At 40.2% G+C, this 23,256-nt stretch overlaps 1 protein-coding gene across 2 annotated transcripts in view; it reads left to right on the top strand.

Annotated features, from left to right (window-relative positions):
* The window catches only part of URB2 (URB2 ribosome biogenesis homolog), a 106,058-nt gene that overhangs the window by 68,212 nt on the left and 14,590 nt on the right, over window positions 1–23,256 (top strand). Inside the window, exons 6-7 of one of the 2 annotated variants that reach the window (XM_072141132.1) lie at window positions 3,159–3,269; window positions 11,118–11,360. In XM_072141132.1, coding sequence (XP_071997233.1) covers window positions 3,159–3,269; window positions 11,118–11,360 — 354 coding nt within the window. The remainder of the gene's footprint in view (window positions 1–3,158; window positions 3,270–11,117; window positions 11,361–23,256) is intronic. The other variant, XM_072141133.1, reaches the window with a different exon arrangement.

The following is a 23,256-nucleotide window of genomic DNA, read 5'->3' on the forward strand; positions in this document are numbered from 1 at the left end:
AAATAAAAAAAAGTTTTAAAAATGATTAAAAAACCCTAAAAATTCCAATTACCCCCTTTCCCTAGAACTGATACACATATAAATAGTAAAAATCATAAACTCATTCGGTATTGCCGCGTCTGAAAATGCCCAATCTATCAAAATATTATAACGTTTATCACTAACGGAAAATAGCACCCAAAGTCGAAAATGCCACTTTTTTGCCATTTTGAAAAATAAGCAAAATTCAATAAAAGTGATCAGAAGGTTGTACAGTCCTAAAAAATGGTAGCATTGAAAACTTCATCAAAAGTCACAAAAAATTACACCACCCACATCTCCTACACCAAAGTATGAAAAAGTTATCAGCGCCCGAAGATGGCAAAATCTAAAAAAATATTTTTGTACAGGAGGTTTTAATTTTTGTATATGCAGGAAAACCTTATAAAATCTATACATATTTTGTATCCCCGTAATCGCACTGACCCAAAGAATGAAGTAGAAATGTCATTTGCGGCGCACAGTGAAAGCCGTAAAATCCAAGCCCACAAGAAAATGGCGCAAATGCGGTTTCATTGCATTTGGATTTTTTTTCCCGCTTCCCAGTACAGTGCATGGAATAGTAAATACCATCACTATGAAGTGCAATTTGTTATGCAGAAAGCAAGCCGTCACACAGCTCTTTACGTGTAAAAACAAAAGTTGTAGATTTATGATTGTGTGGAGTGAAAATTGGAAATGAAAAAACAAAAAAGGGCCACGTCCTTGAAGGGATAATATGACGCAACTGAAGAGAAAAACTTTTTGCAAAAAATAAGCCCTCAACCAGATCTGTCAACTGAAAAATATAGAAGTTATGCCCCTGAAAAGTTGTCGATAGTAAAAACAATGCGATTTATTGGTTTTGCTCAGTAAAATTGAGCAACGATGAGAAAAACTATATAAATGAGTTTTCACCGTAATCGTAGTGAACCAGAGAATAAAGATAAAATATTATTTTTACGTTACAGGGAGTGGGGGAAAAAAAGTGCTGAAAATCCAAAATAAAAATCCCGTATATACTCGAGTATAAGCCGACCCGAGTATAAGCCGAGACCCCTAATTTTGCCACCAAAAACTGGGAAAACATATTGACTTGAGTATAAGCCGAGGGTGGGAAATGCATTGGTCACAGACCCCCCTCCCCCCGTATTTAGCCAACCAGCCCCCTATAGTATACAGCCAGTCCAGCCTGCCCCCAGTAGTATACAGCCAGTCCAGCCTGCCCCCAGTAGTATACAGCCAGTCCAGCCTGCCTCCAGTAGTATACCGTACTGCCCCCAGTAGTATACCGTACTGCCCCCAGTAGTATACCGCACTGCCCCCAGTAGTATACCGCACTGCCCCCAGTAGTATACCGCACTGCCCCCAGTAGTATACCGCACTGCCCCCAGTAGTATACCGCACTGCCCCCAGTAGTATGCAGCACTGCCCCCAGTAGTATGCAGCACTGCCCCCAGTAGTATGCAGCACTGCCCCCAGTAGTATACAGCACCCTAGCCTGCCCCGTGTGGTATACAGCCTGCCCGCAGTAGTATACAGCCAAGCCCAGCCTTTCCCCGGTAGTATACGCCTGCCCCCAGTAGTATACAGCTTGCCCCAGCATTATAAAAAATAAAAAAACTTATATACTCACCCTCCGGTGGCCCCGATGTGCAGCGCTGCTCCCCCGATGTCCGCGCTGCTTGTCTTCAGGCTTCCGCGCCCGTCTTCTTTCTTCAGCCGGGCACCGCCATCGCTCTCTCTCTCGGCCGGCGACTAGTATGACGCGCCGCTGCTGACGTCATACTAGGCGCCGCCCGGGGGAAGAACAATGGCGGCGCCCTGCAGAAGAAAGAAGACGGGCGCGGAAGCCTGAAGACGAGCCGCACCGACATCGGGGGAGCAGCGCTGCACATCGGGGCCACCGGAGGGTGAGTATATACGTTTATTATTTTTTAAGTATTTTTAACTCGTATATGACTCGTGTATAAGCCGATGGGACGTTGTTCAGCACATTTTTTGTGCTGAAAAACTCGTCTTATACACGAGTATGTACGGTATATTTTTTGTACATCCCTTGAAATAGTTAATAAATTCTCATGAATAAGCTATAGACCCCCAAACTGAAATATGTATACAGTGCATCTCTCCCCGCAAATAATAAGCCCCTATATGTTTGCATTACCAAAAAATGTAAATCTATAGCCTATACAATACAAATCTGCTGTGAATGGCGCTGCTTTCATTATATGCCCGGCTGTGCCCCATACAGCAGGTTACCACTACATACGGGGTATCGCTACACTCTGGAGAAATTGGGCTTCAAAATTTGGAGAGAATTTCATCATTTAATCCATTATTTAATTTCATCATTTGTCCTAAATGAATGTATTTTCAAAAAAATTTCAAAACTTTTTAAATCGCCATCCATATTGTTTTAAGCCATGTGAAACTCTTAAGGGGTTAATAGAATTGATTTTACATACATTGAGGGGTGAAGTTTCTATCGTGGGGTAATTTATGGGTTTTTACTATTATTTAGGCCTTTCAAAGTCACTTGGAAGACGAGTTGTCCCTCAAAATGTGAGTTTTGGCAATTTTCATGAAAATGAGAAAAGTCGCAACTTAAGTTCTAAGCCTCATAGCATCCTAGAAAAAGGAGAGGATGCATAAAATATAATTTCAACATAAAGCAGACATTTCGTAAATGTTAATTATTACGTTTTTTAGGTAGTTTTGCTACCTGCCTGGAAAGCAGAACATTTCAAACTTTGAAAATGCTGATTTTTTTTACATACTTTTGCCAAATTTTCATATTTTTTTCAGAATGAAACGCAAAACTTATCACTTAAATTTTACCACTAACACGAATTCCAATGTGTCTTGAGAAAACAATCTCAAAAACACCTGGATATGTTAAAGCGTTCATGTCACAGTCTAAAAATTGAGTCTTGTCGGTGAATAGGGGTTTAGGTATTGGAATTTGTCCTGCAGTTAATAAGCCCCTGCATATCTCTGTAAATAGAAATATATTAAAAGAATTGGCTTTTGGAAGGAGGGGAGTAAGAAGCAGAAATGTCAAAATGATAATGGGCCTGTAATGCTTCATATTCAAAGTGTGAATAAAGACCTAAAAAATTCATTTTATTCTTCTTCAGGTACTGTTTGCAGGAATCACAATGATTAAACTTCTACTAAATTGTCCTTTACAAGAAGACAAAAGCACAATATTCTGGTCTTCTGCATCTCAAATTATGAGTGCATTAGTGGTAAGTTTGTATTTTCTGTTCATACATTTGGTACATTCATACATTCATGTTGCCATACATTTGGTGCTCTTGCATTCCTAAGAAGCTTTAGAGTAATCTACCTGACAATTTTGTGGATAGGGGCTTATTAACACATCAGTTTACTTTCTCTTCATGGAGGGTTCCTATAAAGCTAGCGGTCTCACTGCTAAAAAATGGGGTAGCGCTAGGAGCTGCAAAGATCCAAACAATGACGCTGATGTACAGTGGGTATGGAAAGTATAAAGACCCTTTTAAATTTTTCACTGTTTCATTGCAGCCAATTGGTAAGATCAAAAAAGTTTTTCTTTGAGTTTACATTAATGTACATCTTGACAGAAAAAACGGATGTAGATACGTTTGCTAATTAATTAAACAACAAAGACTGGTTTTTGCCTGAATCCTTATGGCCGTGTGATATTTCAGTCTGTATAAGATGCCACAGCTCACTGTGCTTGTCAGAGCACATGAGAATCATGAGGTCAAAGGAACTACCCAAGGAGCTCAGAGACAGAATTATGACAATGCACATATCTGGCCAAGGTAACAACTCAATACTGAGCACAGGATCTGAATACTTATACACTCACCGGCCACTTTATTAGGTACACCTGTCCAACTGCTCGTTAACACTTAATTTCTAATCAGCCAATCACATGGCGGCAACTCAGTGCATTTAGGCATGTAAACATGGTCAAGACAATCTCCTGCAGTTCAAACCGAGCATCAGTATGGGGAAGAAAGGTGATTTGAGTGCCTTTGAACGTGGCATGGTTGTTGGTGCCAGAAGGGCTGGTATGAGTATTTCAGAAACTGCTGATCTACTGGGATTTTCACGCACAACCATCTCTAGGGTTTACAGAGAATGGTCCGAAAAAGAAAAAACATCCAGTGAGCGGCAGTTCTGTGGGCGGAAATGCCTTGTTGATGCCAGAGGTCAGAGGAGAATGGGCAGACTGGTTCGAGCTCATAGAAAGGCAACAGTGACTCAAATCGCCACCCGTTACAACCAAGGTAGGCAGAAGAGCATCTCTGAATGCACAGTACATCAAACTTTGAGGCAGATGGGCTACAGCAGCAGAAGACCACACCGGGTGCCACTCCTTTCAGCTAAGAACAGGAAACTGAGGCTACAATTTGCACAAGCTCATCGAAATTGGACAGTAGAAGGTTGGAAAAACGTTGCCTGGTCTGATGAGTCTCGATTTCTGCTGCAACATTTGGATGGTAGGTTCAGAATTTGGCGTCAACAACATGAAAGCATGGATCCATCCTGCCTTGTATCAACGGTTCAGGCTGGTGGTGGTGGTGTCATGGTGTGGGGAATATTTTCTTGGCACTCTTTGGGCCCCTTGGTACCAATTGAGCATCATTGCAATGCCACAGCCTACCTGAGTATTGTTGCTGACCATGTCCATCCCTTTATGACCACAATGTACCCAGCAGGATAATGCGCCATGTCATAAAGCTGGAATCATCTCAGACCGGTTTCTTGAACATGACAATGAGTTCACTGTACTCAAATGGCCTCCACAGTCACCAGCTCTCAATCCAATAGAGCATCTTTGGGATGTGGTGGAACGGGAGATTCGCATCATGGATGTGCAGCCGACAAATCTGCGGCAACTGTGTGATGCCATCATGTCAATATGGACCAAAATCTCTGAGGAATGCTTCCAGCACCTTGTTGAATCTATGCCACGAAGAATTGAGGCAGTTCTGAAGGCAAAAGGGGGTCCAACCCGTTACTAGCATGGTGTACCTAATAAAGTGGCCGGTGAGTGTATATTTACATTTGGTTTTTTTTTCTGTCGGGATGGGATGCAGAGTGTACATGAAGAGCAAAAAAACTACTTTGATCTTGCCAATTGGCTGCAATGAAACAAAGAGTGAAAAACTTAAAGGGGAACCTACCACCACAAATCTACCTATAAAGGTAGATCGGGTGGTAGGTTGATCTATAGGACGTGAGGATAGCCCTTATTCCCCAGAGGAATAATTAAGGGAATAAAAGTTATTTAAAAAACTGCGGGGACGTGAGAATTAGCCCTCAAAAGGGCTATCCTTACGTCCTATAGATCCACCTACCACCCGATCTACCTTTATAGGAAGATCCGTGGTGGTAGGTTTCCTTTTAAATGGTTCTGAATACTTTCCATACCATCTGTAATTACACACTTCTAAAGCACAGAACATAAGAGCCAGTATAGCTGTAGTAAAAATCCATTATTAACAATGACTGCAATAATCCAATGATGAATAAAGGTACCTGATCTTGTGGCCTGAGGGTTCGGTCACTTCTTTTACATGTGGGATATTTCAAACATGAAACAACTTTCTACCGGTCAGTGCTTTTCTATGCTTTACATACTAGGAATTGATCTGACGAACCACCACCTTCTGGAGTGAGTATTCGGAGATCACTATCGGTGCCTTCTGCATTTCGAAGAAGGTTGATTCTTCTTTGGAATATCCCACATGTAAAAGAAGAGACCAGACTTACAGCTATACGATCAGACAGGGCAAGCGTCAAGACAAGGCTAAGTTGACATTAGCCCAGGGCCCCAAGTTTTCAAAGGGCCCTCTGACAGTGGCTCATCAAAATGGTTGGGTGGACAGCAGTGGAAATCTATAATTTCTTTAAGTTTTTCCTCTGTGTTTCCTGCCATATCTGTCTCTTAGCGGGGAGGGTGTCTGCAGCCATATTGAGGTTGTGTCATTACTTGAAGCTTCTGCTCCTTCTCACTACATGAAGATGCTGCTTGTTGATCTGATAGAATGGCCCATCAGGCCCTGCACACAGAAGACCTGTACTGACTGTGTTTTTACATTCCTCCTTGCAGCCACAGCACCTGCCCCCAGTATCCAGTAGTCATATCAAGGATGCCCCAGTAGCCAGCAGTCATAAGTACTTGAAAATATGTTTTCTGTTTTTGAGACCGAGACAACACTCTCCTATTTGATTTAGAAAGCAGTGCTGCTCAGTTACACATGTGCGCGCTATGTTCCGCCACGTTGCCAGTGTGGCTTACATAGGAACTATAGAAAACCTGAGAGGCTGTGGGAGAGTGGGGAGATAAGTTCTTTTGATTATTGGTTACTGAAGTTGAATAGAGATAGGTATCATAGTATGTAAGGACAGAAAAAGACGCAAGTCCTTCAAGTCCAACCTGAAAGAATAAAATGTTTTATCCCCATAACCCGTGATATTTTTTCTCTCCAGAAAGGCATCCAGTCCTCTCTTGAACACGTACATAACAACCTCCTGTGGCAGAGAGTTCCATAGTCTCACTGCTCTTACAGTAAAGAACCTTTGTCTATGTTGATGGTAGAATAGTCTCTCCTCTAGGCGTAGAGGATGCCCCCTTGTCCTGGTCGGCCTAGGTATAAAAAGATCTTTGTACTTTGTAAAAGAGATCCTTGTTCTGTCCGTTCAGGTATTTGTACATAGTAATGAGGTCTCCGCTCAGTCGTCTTTTTTCTAAACTGAAAAATCCCACTTTTGTAATCTGTCATTGTAGTCTAATCCCCAAATTCCCCTAATAATCTTGGTTGCTCTCCTCTGCACCCGTTCCAGCTCTACTATGTCCTTTTTATACACTGGTGCCCAAAACTGTACACAATATTCCATGTTTGGTCTGACCAGGGATTTGTATAAGGGCAAAACTACACTCACCGGCCACTTTATTAGGTACACCATGCTATTAACGGGTTGGACCAACTTTTGCCTTCAGAGCTGCCTCAATTCTTCGTGGCATAGATTCAACAAGGTGCTGGAAGCATTCCTCAGAGATTTTGGTCCATATTGACATGATGGCATCACACAGTTGCCGCAGATTTGTCGGCTGCACATCCATGATGCGAATCTCCCGTTCCACCACATCCCAAAGATGCTCTATTGGATTGAGATCTGGTGATTGTGGAGGCCATTTGAGTACAGGGAACTCATTGTCATGTTCAAGAAACCAATCTGAGATGATTCCAGCTTTATGACATGGCGCATTATCCTGCTGAAAGTAGCCATCAGATGTTGGGTACATTGTGGTCATAAAGTGATGGACATGGTCAGCAACAATACTCAGGTAGACTGTGGCGTTGCAACGATGCACAATTGGTACCAAGGGGCCCAAAGAGTGCCAAGAAAATATTCCCCACACCATGACACCACCAGCCTGAAGCGTTGATACAAGGCAGGATGGATCCATGCTTTCATGTTGTTGACGCCAAATTCTGACCCTACCATCCGAATGTCGCAGCAGAAATCGAGACTCATCAGACCAGGCAACGTTTTTCCAATCTTCTACTGTCCAATTTCGATGAGCTTGTGCAAATTGTAGCCTCAGTTTCCTGTTCTTAGCTGAAAGAAGTGGCACCTGGTGTGGTATTCTGCTGCTGTAGCCCATCTGCCTCAGTTCGACGTACTGTGCGTTCATAGATGCTCTTCTGCCTACCTTGGTTGTAACGGGCAGCGATTTGAGTCATTGTTGCCTTTCTGTCAGCTCGAACCCGTCTGCCCATTCTCCTCTGACCTCTGGCATCAACAAGGCATTTCCGCCCACAGAACTGCCGCTCACTGGATGTTTTTTCTTTTTCGGACCATTCTCTGTAAACCCTAGAGATGGTTGTGCGTGAAAATCCCAGTAGATCAGCAGTTTCTGAAATACTCAGACCAGCCCTTCTGGCACCAACAAGCATGCCACTTTGAAAGGCACTCAAATCACCTTTCTTCCCCATACTGATGCTCGGTTTGAATTGCAGGAGATTGTCTTGACCATGTCTACATGCCTAAATGCACTGAGTTGCCGCCATGTGATTGGCTGATTAGAAATTAAGTGTTAACGAGCAGTTGGACAGGTGTACCTAATAAAGTGGCCGGTGAGTGTATGTCTTTATCATAAGAATCTATTCCTCTCTTGATCCCATAATTTTATTTGCTTTAACAGTCAGTACTGAGTCCTTATCATGCGCATTATTTACGCATGAAAAACGCATTGAAAATGCGCATGAAAAACTGAGACACTGAACAAACTGACTGAAAACTTATTGCACTCTGAAAAATGTCAGTTTTTGCACCCTGATCACACTCTGATCAAACTGACGTGATCTGCAACGCGAGTGTGGCAGGGGCCCAAGTCCTTTTCAGCTCCAGTTTTGCCAAGTAATTGACTGTTTAGAACATAATTATACTTTTTGTTTCCACGGCCCAGGTGCATAACCTTACATTTATCTACATTAAACCTCATCAACCATTTCTCTGCCCAATCCTCAAGCTTCCACAAATCCCTCTGTAATGCTAAACTATCGACCTGAGTATTTATTACTTTACACAGCTTAGTATCATCTGCAAATATTGAAACTTGACTGTGTAAACCCACTACAAGGTCATTAATAAAAATATTAAAAAGAAGTGGCCCCAATACTGACCCCTGTGGCACGCCACTGGTAACGTCAACTCAATCTGTGAATGTGCCATTAATGATGACCCTCTGTTTGCTATCACTAAGCCAATTACTTGCCCAAATACACAGATTTTCCCCCAGTCCTAGCAGTCTCATTTTATATACCAACCTTTTATGCTTTCCTTTGAAAAGTCCAGATATACAACATCCACAGCTCCCCCCCCCCCCCAGGTCCAGTCTGGAACTTACCACCTCATAGAAACCAATCAGATTAGTCTGACAGGACCGATCTCTCATAAACCCATGGTGACGCTGGGTTATAAGGTTATGCACAGTGAGATACTCCAGGATAGCATCTCTAACAAACCCCTCTATTATTTTCCCAACCACAGAAGTTAGACTCACAGGTCTGTAGTTTCCAGGATCGCTTATTTGATCCTTTTTTGTATATTGGTACCACATTTTCTATGCGCCAGTCTTGTGGAACATAACCAGTCCTCAGTGAATCTTCAAATATTAAAAATAACTGTTTGTCTATCACAGTATATAGTTCATGCAGAACCCAGGGGTGTATGCCATCTGGCCCCGGTGATTTATATATCTTAGTGGTTGTTAGGCGGCGCCAAACCTCTTCCTGGGTTAAACTGTTGACATTCCAAAGAGAATTTACATTATTCCTCATTGTGTCTTCCACCAGGGGATTTTCCTTGGTAAAGACAGTCGAGAAGGCCACATTCAGTAGATTGGCCCTTTCCTCATCTCCTTCCACCATGACCCTCATGTTATTCCTAAGAGGGCCCACACTCTCCGTTTTTAGTTTCTTATCATTTACCATATATACTCGAGTATAAGCCTAGTTTTTCAGCAAAAAAGATGTGCTGAAACCCCAAACTCAGCTTATACTCGAGTAAAAAAAAAATCAAAACTCACCTTTCTGGCTTCCCCCGCTACTGGCTATATACTGGGGCAGGGGGCTGGCTATATACTGGGGGATATGGGCTGGCAGGCTATATACTGGGGGGCAAGTGCTGGCTATATACTGGGGTGCAAGTGCTGGCTATATACTGGGGTGCAAGTGCTGGCTATATACTATGGGGCAGGTGCTGGCTATATACTATGGAGCAGGATCCAGCAGGCTATATACTGGGGAGGCTGTGACCAATGCATTTCCCATCCTCGGCTTATACTCAAGTCAATAGGTTTTCCCAGGTTTTTTTTGGTAAAATTAGGGGATTTGGCTTATACTCGAGTAGGCTTATACTTGAGTATATACGGTATATACTTGAAAAATTGGTATTTGCTCTCTTGAAAAATTATTTTTGCTCTCTCTGGTAATATTTCTCTGTCTCCATTTTTGCAGCCTTAATCTGTTTTTTTTTTTTTTGTTTTTTCCAGGATTTATTTTTCTCTCTATAATCCTGTAATACCTCATAGCTACCTTCACGTTTTAGCACCTTAAACGCCTTATCTTTCTCGCTTATTGCTTTCCTTAATTTGCCTTATCTACCTCAGGTACTTTATCTAAATATGATTTGTCAAAAAGGAACCTGCGAATATCTTATTCAAATAAATATTTGTTTTGTATAATGGGACTGTGTTGTGATGTGTGAAATCCTGCTGACAGTACCTGAAACCCTTTTCCAGGAAAGCATCTGTGTGGCCAAGGACGTATGTGATATGTCCTTTTCAGAGGGCTATATCCATGGCACTTAGACTGGGGAGTTGTGGTTACAAGTGCCAGGGACCGTACATATTCATGTTTAGTGAGAATTTCAGGATGTATATATATAATCTCCTTGTACATTTTAAGAATCTGTAAAATTTTTGAAAGTAGGGGCTCTGGGAAGCACCCCAGTAGCCTTTGAGGCTCATTGGCATAATTGTAAAGTTCATTTTAGAAGGAAGTATGCCACTGATAACAAATATACAAAATACTTACTCATAGATCAAGGAACTTTGAGTGCAGTAAGTGGTTTATTATTTTTTATTTTGATGGGTTTTGTTTCTGCTCTATGGGTGGACTCTAGCTGAACAGACACTTCTTGATTCTATGTTATGCTTTTGCACAAGATGCTGTGTGCTGACAATGTGCTTAGATTATCAGGGTACAGGGTTTAGCACTTTTAATTTAGCTTCTTAACACAATGACACGCTAAGCTCTGCTATCTCGCTTAACCAAACACAGTACTACTATGCTGCCTCGCCCTTGGAACAAGCTACATATCTTGTTATGGAGCTGGTCTCCTCTGCTCTATAGTTAGTTCCTCCGTGCATTTTCAGAAAAAGGTAAGTAAAGGTATATTTTGTTGTACAGCCCCCCCCCCCCTCCTGCCCACCTGTAAAGTTTGTTTATACAATCGACAACCACCTTTAATAATTTTCTCTTTATGGAGATCCTTCTTTAAATAACTTTCTATTCCATTTTTTGCAGACCTTCAACATGGAAGCTTGTAAAGAACGTTTGCCACTTTCCGCTGCTGTTTTACCTGTGCTTGAGACTATTGCTTTGTTTTTACGACGAGGAGAGACATTACTTAGCAATCCTCATCATGTTACACTTTCATTAAGCACACTCCTAATGGTGTCACTTGAAAATGTAAAAGCTGAAGACTATTATAGCATAATCTTGGCAATACATGAGGTGCTATTTTCTGTATTACAGTGCCATACAAAGGTAATTATATATTCTAAAACGCATTTACATTATGATACAACAGTGATCCAGCAGTTGTTACACAGAGCGACGGGCTTAACGTTAGAGTTTTATACATATACAACGAGAGGCGCGTTCTTACATGTTGCCAGTTCCTTAGTTGCAAACAGTTACAGGACAGTACAGGTTAAATAAGGTTAAACAATTACAAGCCGGTACAATTTCTTTTAGTGAGTATTAATTCACCTACTGGGAAGTTTTTTATGATATGGCGCGTGGGTGTCAAGATGAAGCTTGTAAAAATAGAGTAAGTAGCAGTTGGTTTAATGAAAGGTGACACATGAACCATGTTTTTAGCATCCAGAGTTATGTACAAGAAATTGACTGTATCGGGATGTATGTTTGAAGTAAATTTTAGGTGATCTGTGTTAAAATTAATGTATGAGACAAATTCCTGAGCTTGTAACTCCAATCCCTCCATATCAGAAGCAGATAGTCTATGAAACGACCATACCACTTGATATGGGGGAGAAACAGATTAGTGTCGGTAAACAAAACATTCTCCTCCCATGCTGCCATGTAAATATTTGCCAGGGATAGGAAGCATTTGCGCCCCATCGCTGCACCACATTTCTGCATATAAAATTTACCATCAAATGAGTTATTTTTGAGAAAAAACTCAACTAATGGGCATATAAATGCCTAAACTGAGTCTGCATATTGACTATATCTGTTCAAAAATGATGATAGACTATTAAGAGCAGTATGATGTTCTACAGACTGATAGACTCCCTACATCACAGGTAAGCCAGCTGTAGTTATCACTCCACACATACATTTTTCTGTATTACCCAAGATACATGGAAAGCACATTTCCGCCCCCTCTGTGTCCAAAAGTGGAAGGTATTGGGTCTATGATGGAACATTTGGGAAATGGGTTGCCCATCATTTACAACCATTAGTGGTCTATCTTCCAGGGTATCTGAAAGATACCAAGCGCACAATTACACTAATAGAGGCTCACTACATCCCAGGTAAGCCAACTGTAGTTATCACTCCAAGAAAAAGTATCTATCAGTCTCTACAACATCATATTGCTCTTAATAGTCAAACTATTTCTCGTTTGATGGTAAATTTTATATTCCAATATGTAGCACAGCGATGGGGGGGGGGGGGGTAAATGCTCCCCATCCTTGGCAAATATTTACATGGCAGTATGGGAGGAGAATTTTTCGTTCACTGAAACGAATCAGTTTCTCCCCCGTATCAAGTGGTATGGTCGTTACATACACGATCTGCTACTGATATGGGGGGATCGGAGTTTTTCATACATTAATTTAAGCACCGATAACCTAAAATTTACTTCAAATAACATCCTGATACAGTCAATTTCTTGGAAATAACTCTGGATGCTAAAAACATGGATCGTGTGTCACATTTCATTAAACTAACTGCTACTAATTCTATATTACAAGCATCAACTTGCCACCCACATCACGTCATAAAACAATTTCTTTTGGAATCCAAAAGAGTCTTCAATAAACTTACAAAACGTATGCTTAAAAGAGCAGATGATATAACTAAAAATATTCAGAGAGGGGAATTGCTCGAAATCCATAAAACCTGAATAAGAAACGCAGTAAAAACACAGGTCACTCAGTTACATTTGTTACTCAGTATAGTGAACAATTTAATGAAATAACATCTATTATAAAAAAAATACTATAATTTGTTTTGTGATCACGAGCTGTTCAACAAAAGCTCCCATCTTAGGTCAGCAACTTTCACCAAGTCTTTTTTTTTTTTTTTTTTTTTTCTTCCACCTCACCAAAACCATAGAACTGCTTTCTCAGGTGTGGACACAACATATGTAACTGCTGCAAGTATGTTTGTTCAACCAGTACTATTACATCTACTGCGACTCAGCAATCTTTTAACATCTATAACTTCAAAAACTGCAACAGCACATATGTTTTGTACTGTATCGCTTGTAAATTGTTCAGTATTCAAAGTTAGAATGTGCTTAAAGTTAGAATAAGGCGTCATTTGTCAGATGCCAAGAACTAACAAGCAATAAACATATCTATGGGGTCTAAACATTTTCAGTCTGCACATGAAGGGGATAGTACACACTTTTCCGTTACGGCTATTAAAGTAAGTAGACCCTTACGTGCGGGAGACCATAAATGCTAATTATTTAATAGTTTTGGGATATTTTCCATAAACACTAGATTTCCGTTTGGTCTGAATAAAAGGCAAGACACAATTTATCAAATATAATGTGTACATATATTTGTAACTCTTCTTTTAATATGTTTACTTCCATATAAGTTATGATCCCAGTTGCTCTATGTATAATTTTGTACATAGTATAAGTTTTCTATATTCACTGTGTTCTTGAGGCATGGTCATATAACCGCAAGTGTGGGGAATTTTAAACACACCTGTGCATGTATCACGCTGGGTCATGATTAAGGAATCTTTCTATAACACGAAGACCGTGAGCTACGGCTGTGCGCTTTCTATGCCTTGTTAATCAAGGATTTTAAAAGAATGAAGTAAAGAAATCAGCTGGATTTCTTCTGTTCTACCAAATTTTATAGGTTTTAATCCCTTCCCGACATTTGATATAATAGTACTGGTTGACGGTAGTAGCGTTCCTGCATTTTGGAGTAAGTTAAGCCTCTGAAAGAAGCTGGCACCAGAAGCTGCGGGTGTCGGCTGTATATTATAGCTGACACCCGCGATCGGAGATTCCTCCAATCACAGGCGTTGTAAGGCGCATCTCAAGTGATTTGGACACCAAAGAACCCCCTCTTACCCCTCTCCCCCCCCCCCCCAGGTAAGTGCCCAGTACGGAAGCCCCAGTGCCCCATGGCTGCGCTATCTTCTTCCGGAAGCTGGGTCCTGTACCTTCTAGACTGTTACAACACAGTGTAACAGTGTAAAACAGATGTATTACACTGTGTTATGTATGAATGAAAGCTTGAACAAGCAATCAAAGCATCGCTTGTTCAAGCCAACCTGTTAAAAAATAAAGTGTTTTAAAGACAAACATTCCCTTATACACATCTAATAAAGTTAAAAAAAAAAAAAAAAAGCACAAAATCGCCAAGAAAAACCTACATATTTGGTATCGCCTTGTCCGTAAAAAAAGGTACAATAACTCAGAAACACTTTTGGACCCGCTTAGTGAACGCTATAAAAGCAAAAACCGTAAAATTGTAAAAATATTATAAAAACTATATTAATGAGGTATCACCGTAATTGTAGTGATCTATAGAATAAAGAAAATGTAGTATTTTATTTTTATGTGTAGGGCCCCCAAAAAGTACAAAAAGAAAGGAAACCAAAATGAACAATTTTCTTTTCCTCCATACATTCAAGAGTCAACAAAAATCTCATCATTAAGCTACAGGCCCCACTAAAATGAAGTATTTGTATAGGGCATCTAATGTTGCAGAAAAATAAACCCTTATATGCCCAAATTGGCCCCCCCCCAAAAAAAATTGTTTAGCCAATAACAAGTGACAATGCATACCGTATTTTCCGGGCCATTAGGCGCACTGGAATATAAGGCATCAGTCCGATGCGCCTTATATATGTAATAATTCCATATATAAGGCGCATCGGACTATAAGGCGCAAGGTCCGGGGGCGTGTCGGAGGTCCGGGGGCGGACCGGAGACCCGACGAGACGAGACGCGGAACGCGGGGAAGGTGAGGGGGAGGTGGAGAATGGCATACTTACATAGGTCCCCGCTACCAGAGACAGCAGATCTCCAGCGGGAACTGCAGACCGACGCGGCAGAAGTTGTTCGTGCCGCGTGGTCTGCAGTTCCCGCTGGAGATCTGCTGTCTCCGGTAGCGGGGACCTATGTAAGTAGGGTCCACTGCCCTCCTATAGGGCGCACCGGACTATAAGGCGCACTTTGGATTTCCAAGGAAATCCAAGGCTTTTATGTGCGCCTTTATAGTCCGGAAAATACGGTAATCTGCACTGAATAGCGCAGCTTCCAATGCCTTGGTGTGTGCACATACATTAGGTTACTACCACATGGGGTATTGTTATATGCGGTAGAAATTGGGTATCAAATTTTGTGAAGCGTATTGGTATTTTATTCAATGAAAATGTGTACATTTTATGAAAAACACATTCATTTAGCCAAAAAAAAAAGCTAAATGTTAAAATGGTTTAATTTAAGTTGTTTTACATACATTGATGGGTGTAGTTTCTTTAATGGGGTAAATATGAGGTTTTACTTCTATTTAGGCCTCTCCAAAGTACTTGAAACCTGAGCAGGTCCCTCAAAAGCATGATTTAGCTTTTTTTATGAAAATGTTAAAAGCCCCATAACATCCTACAAAAATGAGATTATGCATTAAAAAAATGTCCACATGAAGAAGACATTTGGTGAATGTTAAGTTTTTTGCTGTTATAACTATTCATGGAAAAAGTAGAACATTTTGAATTTCAAACATTTTTCCAAATTTTCACCAAATCTTATTTTCTCATAAATAAATGCTAAACATACCACCAACATTTTTCAACTACTATGAAGTACAAAGTGCCACAAGAAAACCATTTCAAAATCACTTGGATATGTTAAAGCGTTCAGAAGTTATAACCACTTATAGTGACACATGCCAGATTTGAAAAAATGGGCCGTGTCAGGAAGGTGAAAAGTGGCTTTGGCGGTAAAGGGTTAATAAATTAAAATCTTTTGTATGAAACAGAATTATTTAATGTGCCTTATTCTGATGCAAATACCTTTTTCATAATATGGCATATGGAGTTGCATAAGTGTCATTTTAGACATTTGGTCGCTATTTTATGGGTTTCATTAACGGAAATAAGTTTTTATATATTGACAGATATATGGAGTTGGATACATGCCAGCATCCAACACAGGTGTTTACTCTTTGATGGCCGATGGCATTAAAAAGCCAGTGGCGCGTGGGCATCGATATCTTTGCTTGGGTCGTCACTTCCTGTGACGTCATTAGACAGCGACTGGCACACTGTAATTAATGATTAGTAAAATCCTCTGTTCCATGAACCAAGTGCATTCAAACAAACATCCTTTAGTAGAAGAAGCCGAGCGGCACTCGCCACTGCAGAACTTAATCTTCTTTTTATTAGTAAAACTTACATGAGCAAGTTAGTGTAACAGAGACAGGAGAGAGGATTCACAGTATAGTACAATGCGCAAGCAGCACTTCCTCCAGCTTGTGTGTGTATGAAGAGAAGTAATACAGATATGCTAATTTATCCCTCTCCTACCACTATCCCCTCCCTTTCCTCATATTGGCAAAATGACCTGTCCAATAATATGCGTCATACTGGTCTCAGGAAATATACATTCATATAAACCTCTGTATATACACATAGGCTTGATTATAGTCTCTTAACCTGTTTCCAAAATACAGGCAGGTGTTTTACTATATACATCGGGAATGCAATGTTGATGCCTAAGATGGTGCCGCTCTATACGTTATCGCATAATAATTCCAGAAAGAGGAGGGGTGGAACAAAGAACAGGGGAAGAAAGAGGACAGCATTGAAGACTGAGTACTGCCTCCCAGAGTGACATGACAATCCTAAACATGTTGGGTATTGCCATTTTCCAAAATGTCTGATCTGTTAAAATAATAAGTTACACCTGGCGTTTAACCCCTTAAAGCCGCAGCCCTTTTTCATTTTTGCGTTTTCATTTTTCACTCTCCACCTTAAGAAATCTATAACTTTTTTATTTTTCCATGTACAGAGCTGTATTATGGCTTATTTTCACTTCAGAATGGTTGCATTTGTGCCATATTCTTGTGGGCTTGGAGTTTACGGATTTCACTGTGCACCCTAAATTACATGTCTACTTTAATGTTTGGGTTGGTACGATTACGAGGATACCAAATTTGTATAGGTTTTATAATGTTTTCATACATTTACAAAAATTAAAACCTCCTGTACAAAAAACATTTTAGGGGGGGGGGGGATTTTGTAGTCTCCTGGCCCCTATAACTTTTTAATACTTTGGTGTACAGAGCTTTGGGAGGTGTCGTTTTTGCGTATTTTGATGACATTTACAATGTTATCATTTCAGGACTGTATGACCCTTTGATCACTTTTTAAAGAAAATTCTTTTTTTTTAATGGCAAAAAAGTAACTTTTTCGACATTGGGCGCGATTTTCTGTTACGGGGTTAAATGCAGTGAAAACCCGTCATTATATTTTGATAGATCGTGCATTTTCGGTCGCGGCAATATCTAATGTGTTCGATTTTTACTGTTTATTTATAGGGTTCTGGCGAAAAGGGGGGGTGATTTGAGTTTTTAGGTTTTTTATTATAATTTTTTTTTAACTTTTTTTTTTTTTATTTTTACTATTTTTCAGACTCCCTAGGGTTTAACCCTAGGTTGTCTGTACGATCCTATCCTATACTGCCATACTACAGTATGTCAGTATATGGGTATTTTACTCTTTATTTATTACAATGTGCTGATAACCTATTCATTCCAATGTGTTAATCTTCGGGAAGACCCGAGGCTACCATGGCGACGGATGGCTGCTCCCTAATGATGGCACGGGGAGCGACGATGCTCTGAAAGACGGTAGCGCCCACGCGCTGCCATCTTTTTGAAGCTGCCAGCAGCTTTACAAGCGGCGATCAGCGTACTACTACGTCACATGTCGGTAAGGGGTTAACCCTTAATGTAAAATAGTGCCACATTGTTTATTACCATTTTGCAACAAAAAAAAATGTATAACAAGTGATCAAAACGCTATACAATCCTCAAAATGATAGCAAGGTAAACCTCTCATCTAGCAAAAAATGCCATGTCATACAGCTCCGTACACCAAAGTTATTAGTGCCAGAAGATGTACAGATGGTTTAAAAAAATGTTTTAATCTATTAAAACCTATAAAAAATTTAGCGTCCCCGTGATAGTACCAACCCAAAGAATAAAGGAAGTATGTCAATTTGGGCGCACAGTGAAAGCTGTAAAAACCAAGCCCACAAGAAGATGTTTTCACCAATTTCTATGCATTTGGAAATGTTTCCCTCTTCCTAGTCCCAGTACACACCATGACATATTAATTTCAGTCACTGCGAAGTGCAATTTGTTATGCAGAAGACAAGCCCTCATACAGATGGAAAAATACAAATATTTCTACATTTTTAAAGATTAACTGAAAAGGTTTTTTATTTTTCACAAATCAATAGCTCTTGGGATGTAAAACAACTTTACCTATTATCTTTGTTACCTATATGCAGTAGTTTGTTTGCTATACCCCTTAGAGCTCAGAGCTGCAATAGCTGCTTCCTCTCCATGCACTGACTTGCCCTGGAGTCCGTGAGTTTCATGGGAGGGGAGGAGCTGCTGCTCCCTGCTCACAGAGGAGGTGGTCATGTAACAGTGAATGTAGCCGAGCTGAATGTGGATGTCTCTTGCAGAGAACAGTGAGGTAAAGGTTTTCCCCTGTCACCTTATCAGTTTCTATAATATACAGCTGACACCCATTAAAAAAAAAAATCCTTGTACTTGCCTCCTCCTCTCCCGCCGGCAGCAGCATAGTGACACAGGCCGGTATGCAGAGCGTTCACACAAGCGTAATGTGCTGCAGTGCTCTGCCTATCAATTGCGTCTGTGCCTTAATGGTGCCGGCATAATTGAAATTTTTTCCAGCGTTTGGCGAGTCCGTAGTACCAGCGGCGAAATGCCATCTCTTAAAGGGTCCCCTATCTGCCGACTTCACCCCGGCTCATGGCAAATGCTGCACTGTCCAGAGCACATGCCCAGGTAACAACTAGAAGCTCCTTAGCATATTTTATTAACTTAAATTTAAAGACCATAAAAACGATTACAAGGCAATATCTGCATTATGCAGATAGCACCTGTGATTAGTGCGAGGACCATTTGCGGGTGTCAACTGTTTAAATGCTCCCGGCAAATCCACTTTTTATGCCAACACAAAACATTTTTTTATCAAAATTAATCATAAGGTGATTCGGTCCCCGAAATGATAGCAATGGAAAAGTCTTGTCATTACTGTAAATAAATGACACCTTATATAGCGCCATACACTGAAGCAGAAACAAATTATTGGATTGAATTTTTCTTTGTACAAAAGATTAACAATTTTTTTTAATCAACTACAACATGAAAAAAAGCTATATAAATTTGGTATCTCCACGATCATACCAACCCAAAGAATAAAAAGAAGTTGTCATTTGGAAGGCACCGCAAAAACTGTAAAAGCAAAAGAAAATGGTGCAAAATGTTTTTTTTGTAAATTCCTCTGCATTTGGAATTTTTATTCAACTTCCTAGTACATGGCATGTAATATTAAATAGCATCACTAGCAAGTACATTTTGGTGCATAGAAAAAAAATTTGTTATACATTTCTGTACACAAAAATATAACGTTAAGGAATTTTGAAAATGGGGAACAAAAAAGTGCTGTGTCCTTAAGGGGTCAATCCTGTAAATCCTAACATGTTTGTGATTTTTACTGTTCATCACGTTTTATATCAGTTCTATGGAAAGGTTAGTGATTTGAATTTTTATTAACTTTTTTTTTTGTTTGTTTTTTTTAAACCCTCTAGGGTGCATTAACCCTAGATGATCTGTGCGTGCCTACCATATACTGCAATACTACCCTATTGCAGTATATGGCATTTTTACCCAGTATTCATTACAAGAGCCACTGGCTCGTTGTAGCAAAACTGCAGATTCCATGCAGCGTCAGGTTTGATGAAGTACGACCTCTGTTTACTGTGCAGATTTCTAAGATCTGTCTACTTGTTTTATTTTCTGCCATAACTTCGCCATTTTCCACCTTCCTGACAAGTATTTATTGATGTTTTCCAAATTCTATATTTTCTACTTCTTAGAATATTAGTCATATTGCCAAAATAACTTGATAACTAAGATTTTCCATATGTCTTCTTTAACTTGGCATCATTTTTCAAGCAGCATTTCCTTTTTTTAGCATGTTAGGAGGCTTATAACGTTGGGTGCAATTTTTCATGAGCGTGAAAAATAAAAGTGAAATTACGGAAATGTAATTTTTTTTAACAATATATTCATTGAACACTAAATTTTGTGCCTTCACAAGGGGTTAAAAAGGAAAATGCATCTCAAAATGTTTGGTGCAATTCCTCCTGAGTATGTCAATACCCATTTTGTCACTGTACACAGCTTTATGGGCACAGAGTGGCACTTGGAAGGGCAACAGCGCTATTCAGTTTTTGGAGGACAAATATGGCTGAAATACTTTTTATGTGTCAGGATGAATTTGGAGAGCCCTAGTGTTACCAAAACAGAGAGGAATTAAATAATTTAGAAAGGAGTAATATGTGTATTTGCCCCTACAGGTGTATGATCCAATTAGACCCCCCAAAAAGGAAAAAGGTGAAAATTTTCAAAAAAAAAGTCACATCCCAAATTTTCTAAGCCACAAGGGACAAAAGATGGAAAAAAAAATACAAAATGTGTAAAACTATTTCTCTCGAACGTTAACATTGCCCCATATATTGTAAGCCAGGATGCAGCCTGGCTTTGGGGCAGTGGTGGTGGTACCTCGTACAAGGGTGAGGGTGCTGGAGTCCCCTTTTGTCCTTATACTTGACCAACATCATGTTCTTATTGCAGAATGCTTTTATGTCCCCCTACGTGGCTGCCTAACGAGGGATCCCCAGGGGTGTGTACAGTGCCGCACGCTATAGTACCTCTGGAACTTGGGGATTGGAAAAGTGGAATCTGGTATAAAAGTAAAAGTCCACGTAGAGGTGGTAACCCTTATCCAGAAGTGGGTGCACCAGATTCCACACAAGCTTCCCAGTAACTCCTAGGGCAGGGGTGTATGCCTCAACAAACTTTGTGCCAGAATGGTCGAGGATAGGCTTCATTTTATATTGACGGTCAAATGATGGGTCGCTTTGAGGTGGTTTGCAAAAATTTGAGAATTGCCTCAAAGCGTGGCTTTGTGCAGTAATTTGGAGTACTGTAGAACACATCAATACTCCAATACTGCCTAACCTCTGTTAACAAAGCCCATGTGCAGCACAAAAATGAGAATTGCAGAAGTGTTCACTACTTTGAACTTCCCACCTGAAATCAGATTTGCCAATCTATACAGCCGGATAATCGGATATCTATGGGAGGTGGCATGATGCCACCAGACATGCACCCTAACGATGATGATTGTTGCTGGATAGATTGTTCCTAGACAGCACAAATTATCCTGTGTTAACCCCTGCATGCCCCCCTGGTGACGTATACTGCTGCTATTGGCTAGTTGCATCGACCAGCCAATAGCAGCAATTGTGGCCGGTGGGGTACCACAAGGCAAGATGGTGGTTGTCAGTGATACCTGCCATCTTGCCCCGATCACTGTATCTGCAGACACGGTGATCGGTAATAGCTGGTGAATTTGCGCTTTTACCGCTAGTCTGAATTGACCTGCCGATAGCAGCGATCATGAACCAGCACGCATCGTTAAGTCAATTCCCACTGTGCCGTAAAAGTATGGAAGGGAAGGGGTTAAATGGTTGTGCGATGTCACACAGGAGCACTGCTCGTTTTAACACAGCTCTTATTACTCCTGATATAACAGGCCACGCACCAGTGTGACATCGCATTATCAGGGGCCAGTTTCTGTCCACAGTAAGTAAACAAAGAAGCTTCCTGTTGACAGCAAGCCCTACAACTCTGAGGAATTGATGCAGAAAGTGTATGGAGTTATGTTTATGGATGAAGTCTTAACCCCTTCCCTACAAAGGACATAATAGTACAGCACAGAACGAGGTAACTAACTGCCCCATGACGTACTATCACGTCCTATTTCTGGCACCAGCTCACAAGCGGAGCCGGTGCCAGATGCTGTGAATGTCAGTTTTATCCTCTTACACACTGCGGTCAAGTATGGGAGCTTCTGATGTAATCTATTGTATTGTTATTGTACTGTATATTGTTGGCTCAATATGTGTTTAACAAGCAATCAGAGAATCTCTTCTTCAAGCCAATCTGTTAAAAAAAAAAAGTAAAAATAAATATTTCCCATACACATCTAATAAAATACAAAAATGTCAAAATCACAAAACCCCACATATTTGAAATCACCATGGCCACAACAATCTGTACACTAAATAGGATATTTTTCATCAAATCCCTTCACTAAAAAAAAAGTTGTGTGGCAAAATGGTTTCACTGAAAATTAAAGCTCATAATGCAAAAAATAAGCCAACCACATCTGTCAACCAAAAATACTAGTTATGTCTTCGAAAAGATTTCAATACTAAATCAAATTAGATTTTCTTTATATTCGTTTTTTTCTTCAGTAATATTGTAAAAATCTTATGCTGATATCATTGTGTGTGCGCGTCGCCATCGGAAAGGTGAGTAGCAGGGGTTTTTTTTTCATAGAATCAAGTATAATCCAAGTTTGTCTATAATTTGGCCAGGATTCTAGTGATCCATAGACTAAAGATAACAAATTATTATAATGATACAGTGATCAGCCTAAAAAAAGCAAGAAATCTGAAACCAGAATTGATTTTCTTCATATATTCCTATATCCTCCATATATTCAAGAGTTTATAAAATCTCATCAATAAGGTAAAGACTGACAAAAAGTAAGTATTTTTAAAGTGCATCTAATCTCACAAATTGAGAATTTTTTTTAATTGGCAAAAAAAGAAAAGATTATGTAGCCTTTAAAAAGTGACAATGCAAATCTGCTCAGAATGACGCGCCTTCAATGCCATGGCATGTGCCCATATGGCAGTTTACCACTCCATATCTGGTATTGGCATACTCAGGAGAAATTGGGTATCAGACTTTGTAGAGCATTTGGTATTTTATCCATTAAGAATTGTGAATTACCGTATATACTCGACTATAAGCCTAGACCCCTA

Source organism: Engystomops pustulosus, chromosome 3 (assembly GCF_040894005.1).
Source record: "Engystomops pustulosus chromosome 3, aEngPut4.maternal, whole genome shotgun sequence".
NCBI lineage: Eukaryota > Metazoa > Chordata > Amphibia > Anura > Leptodactylidae > Engystomops > Engystomops pustulosus.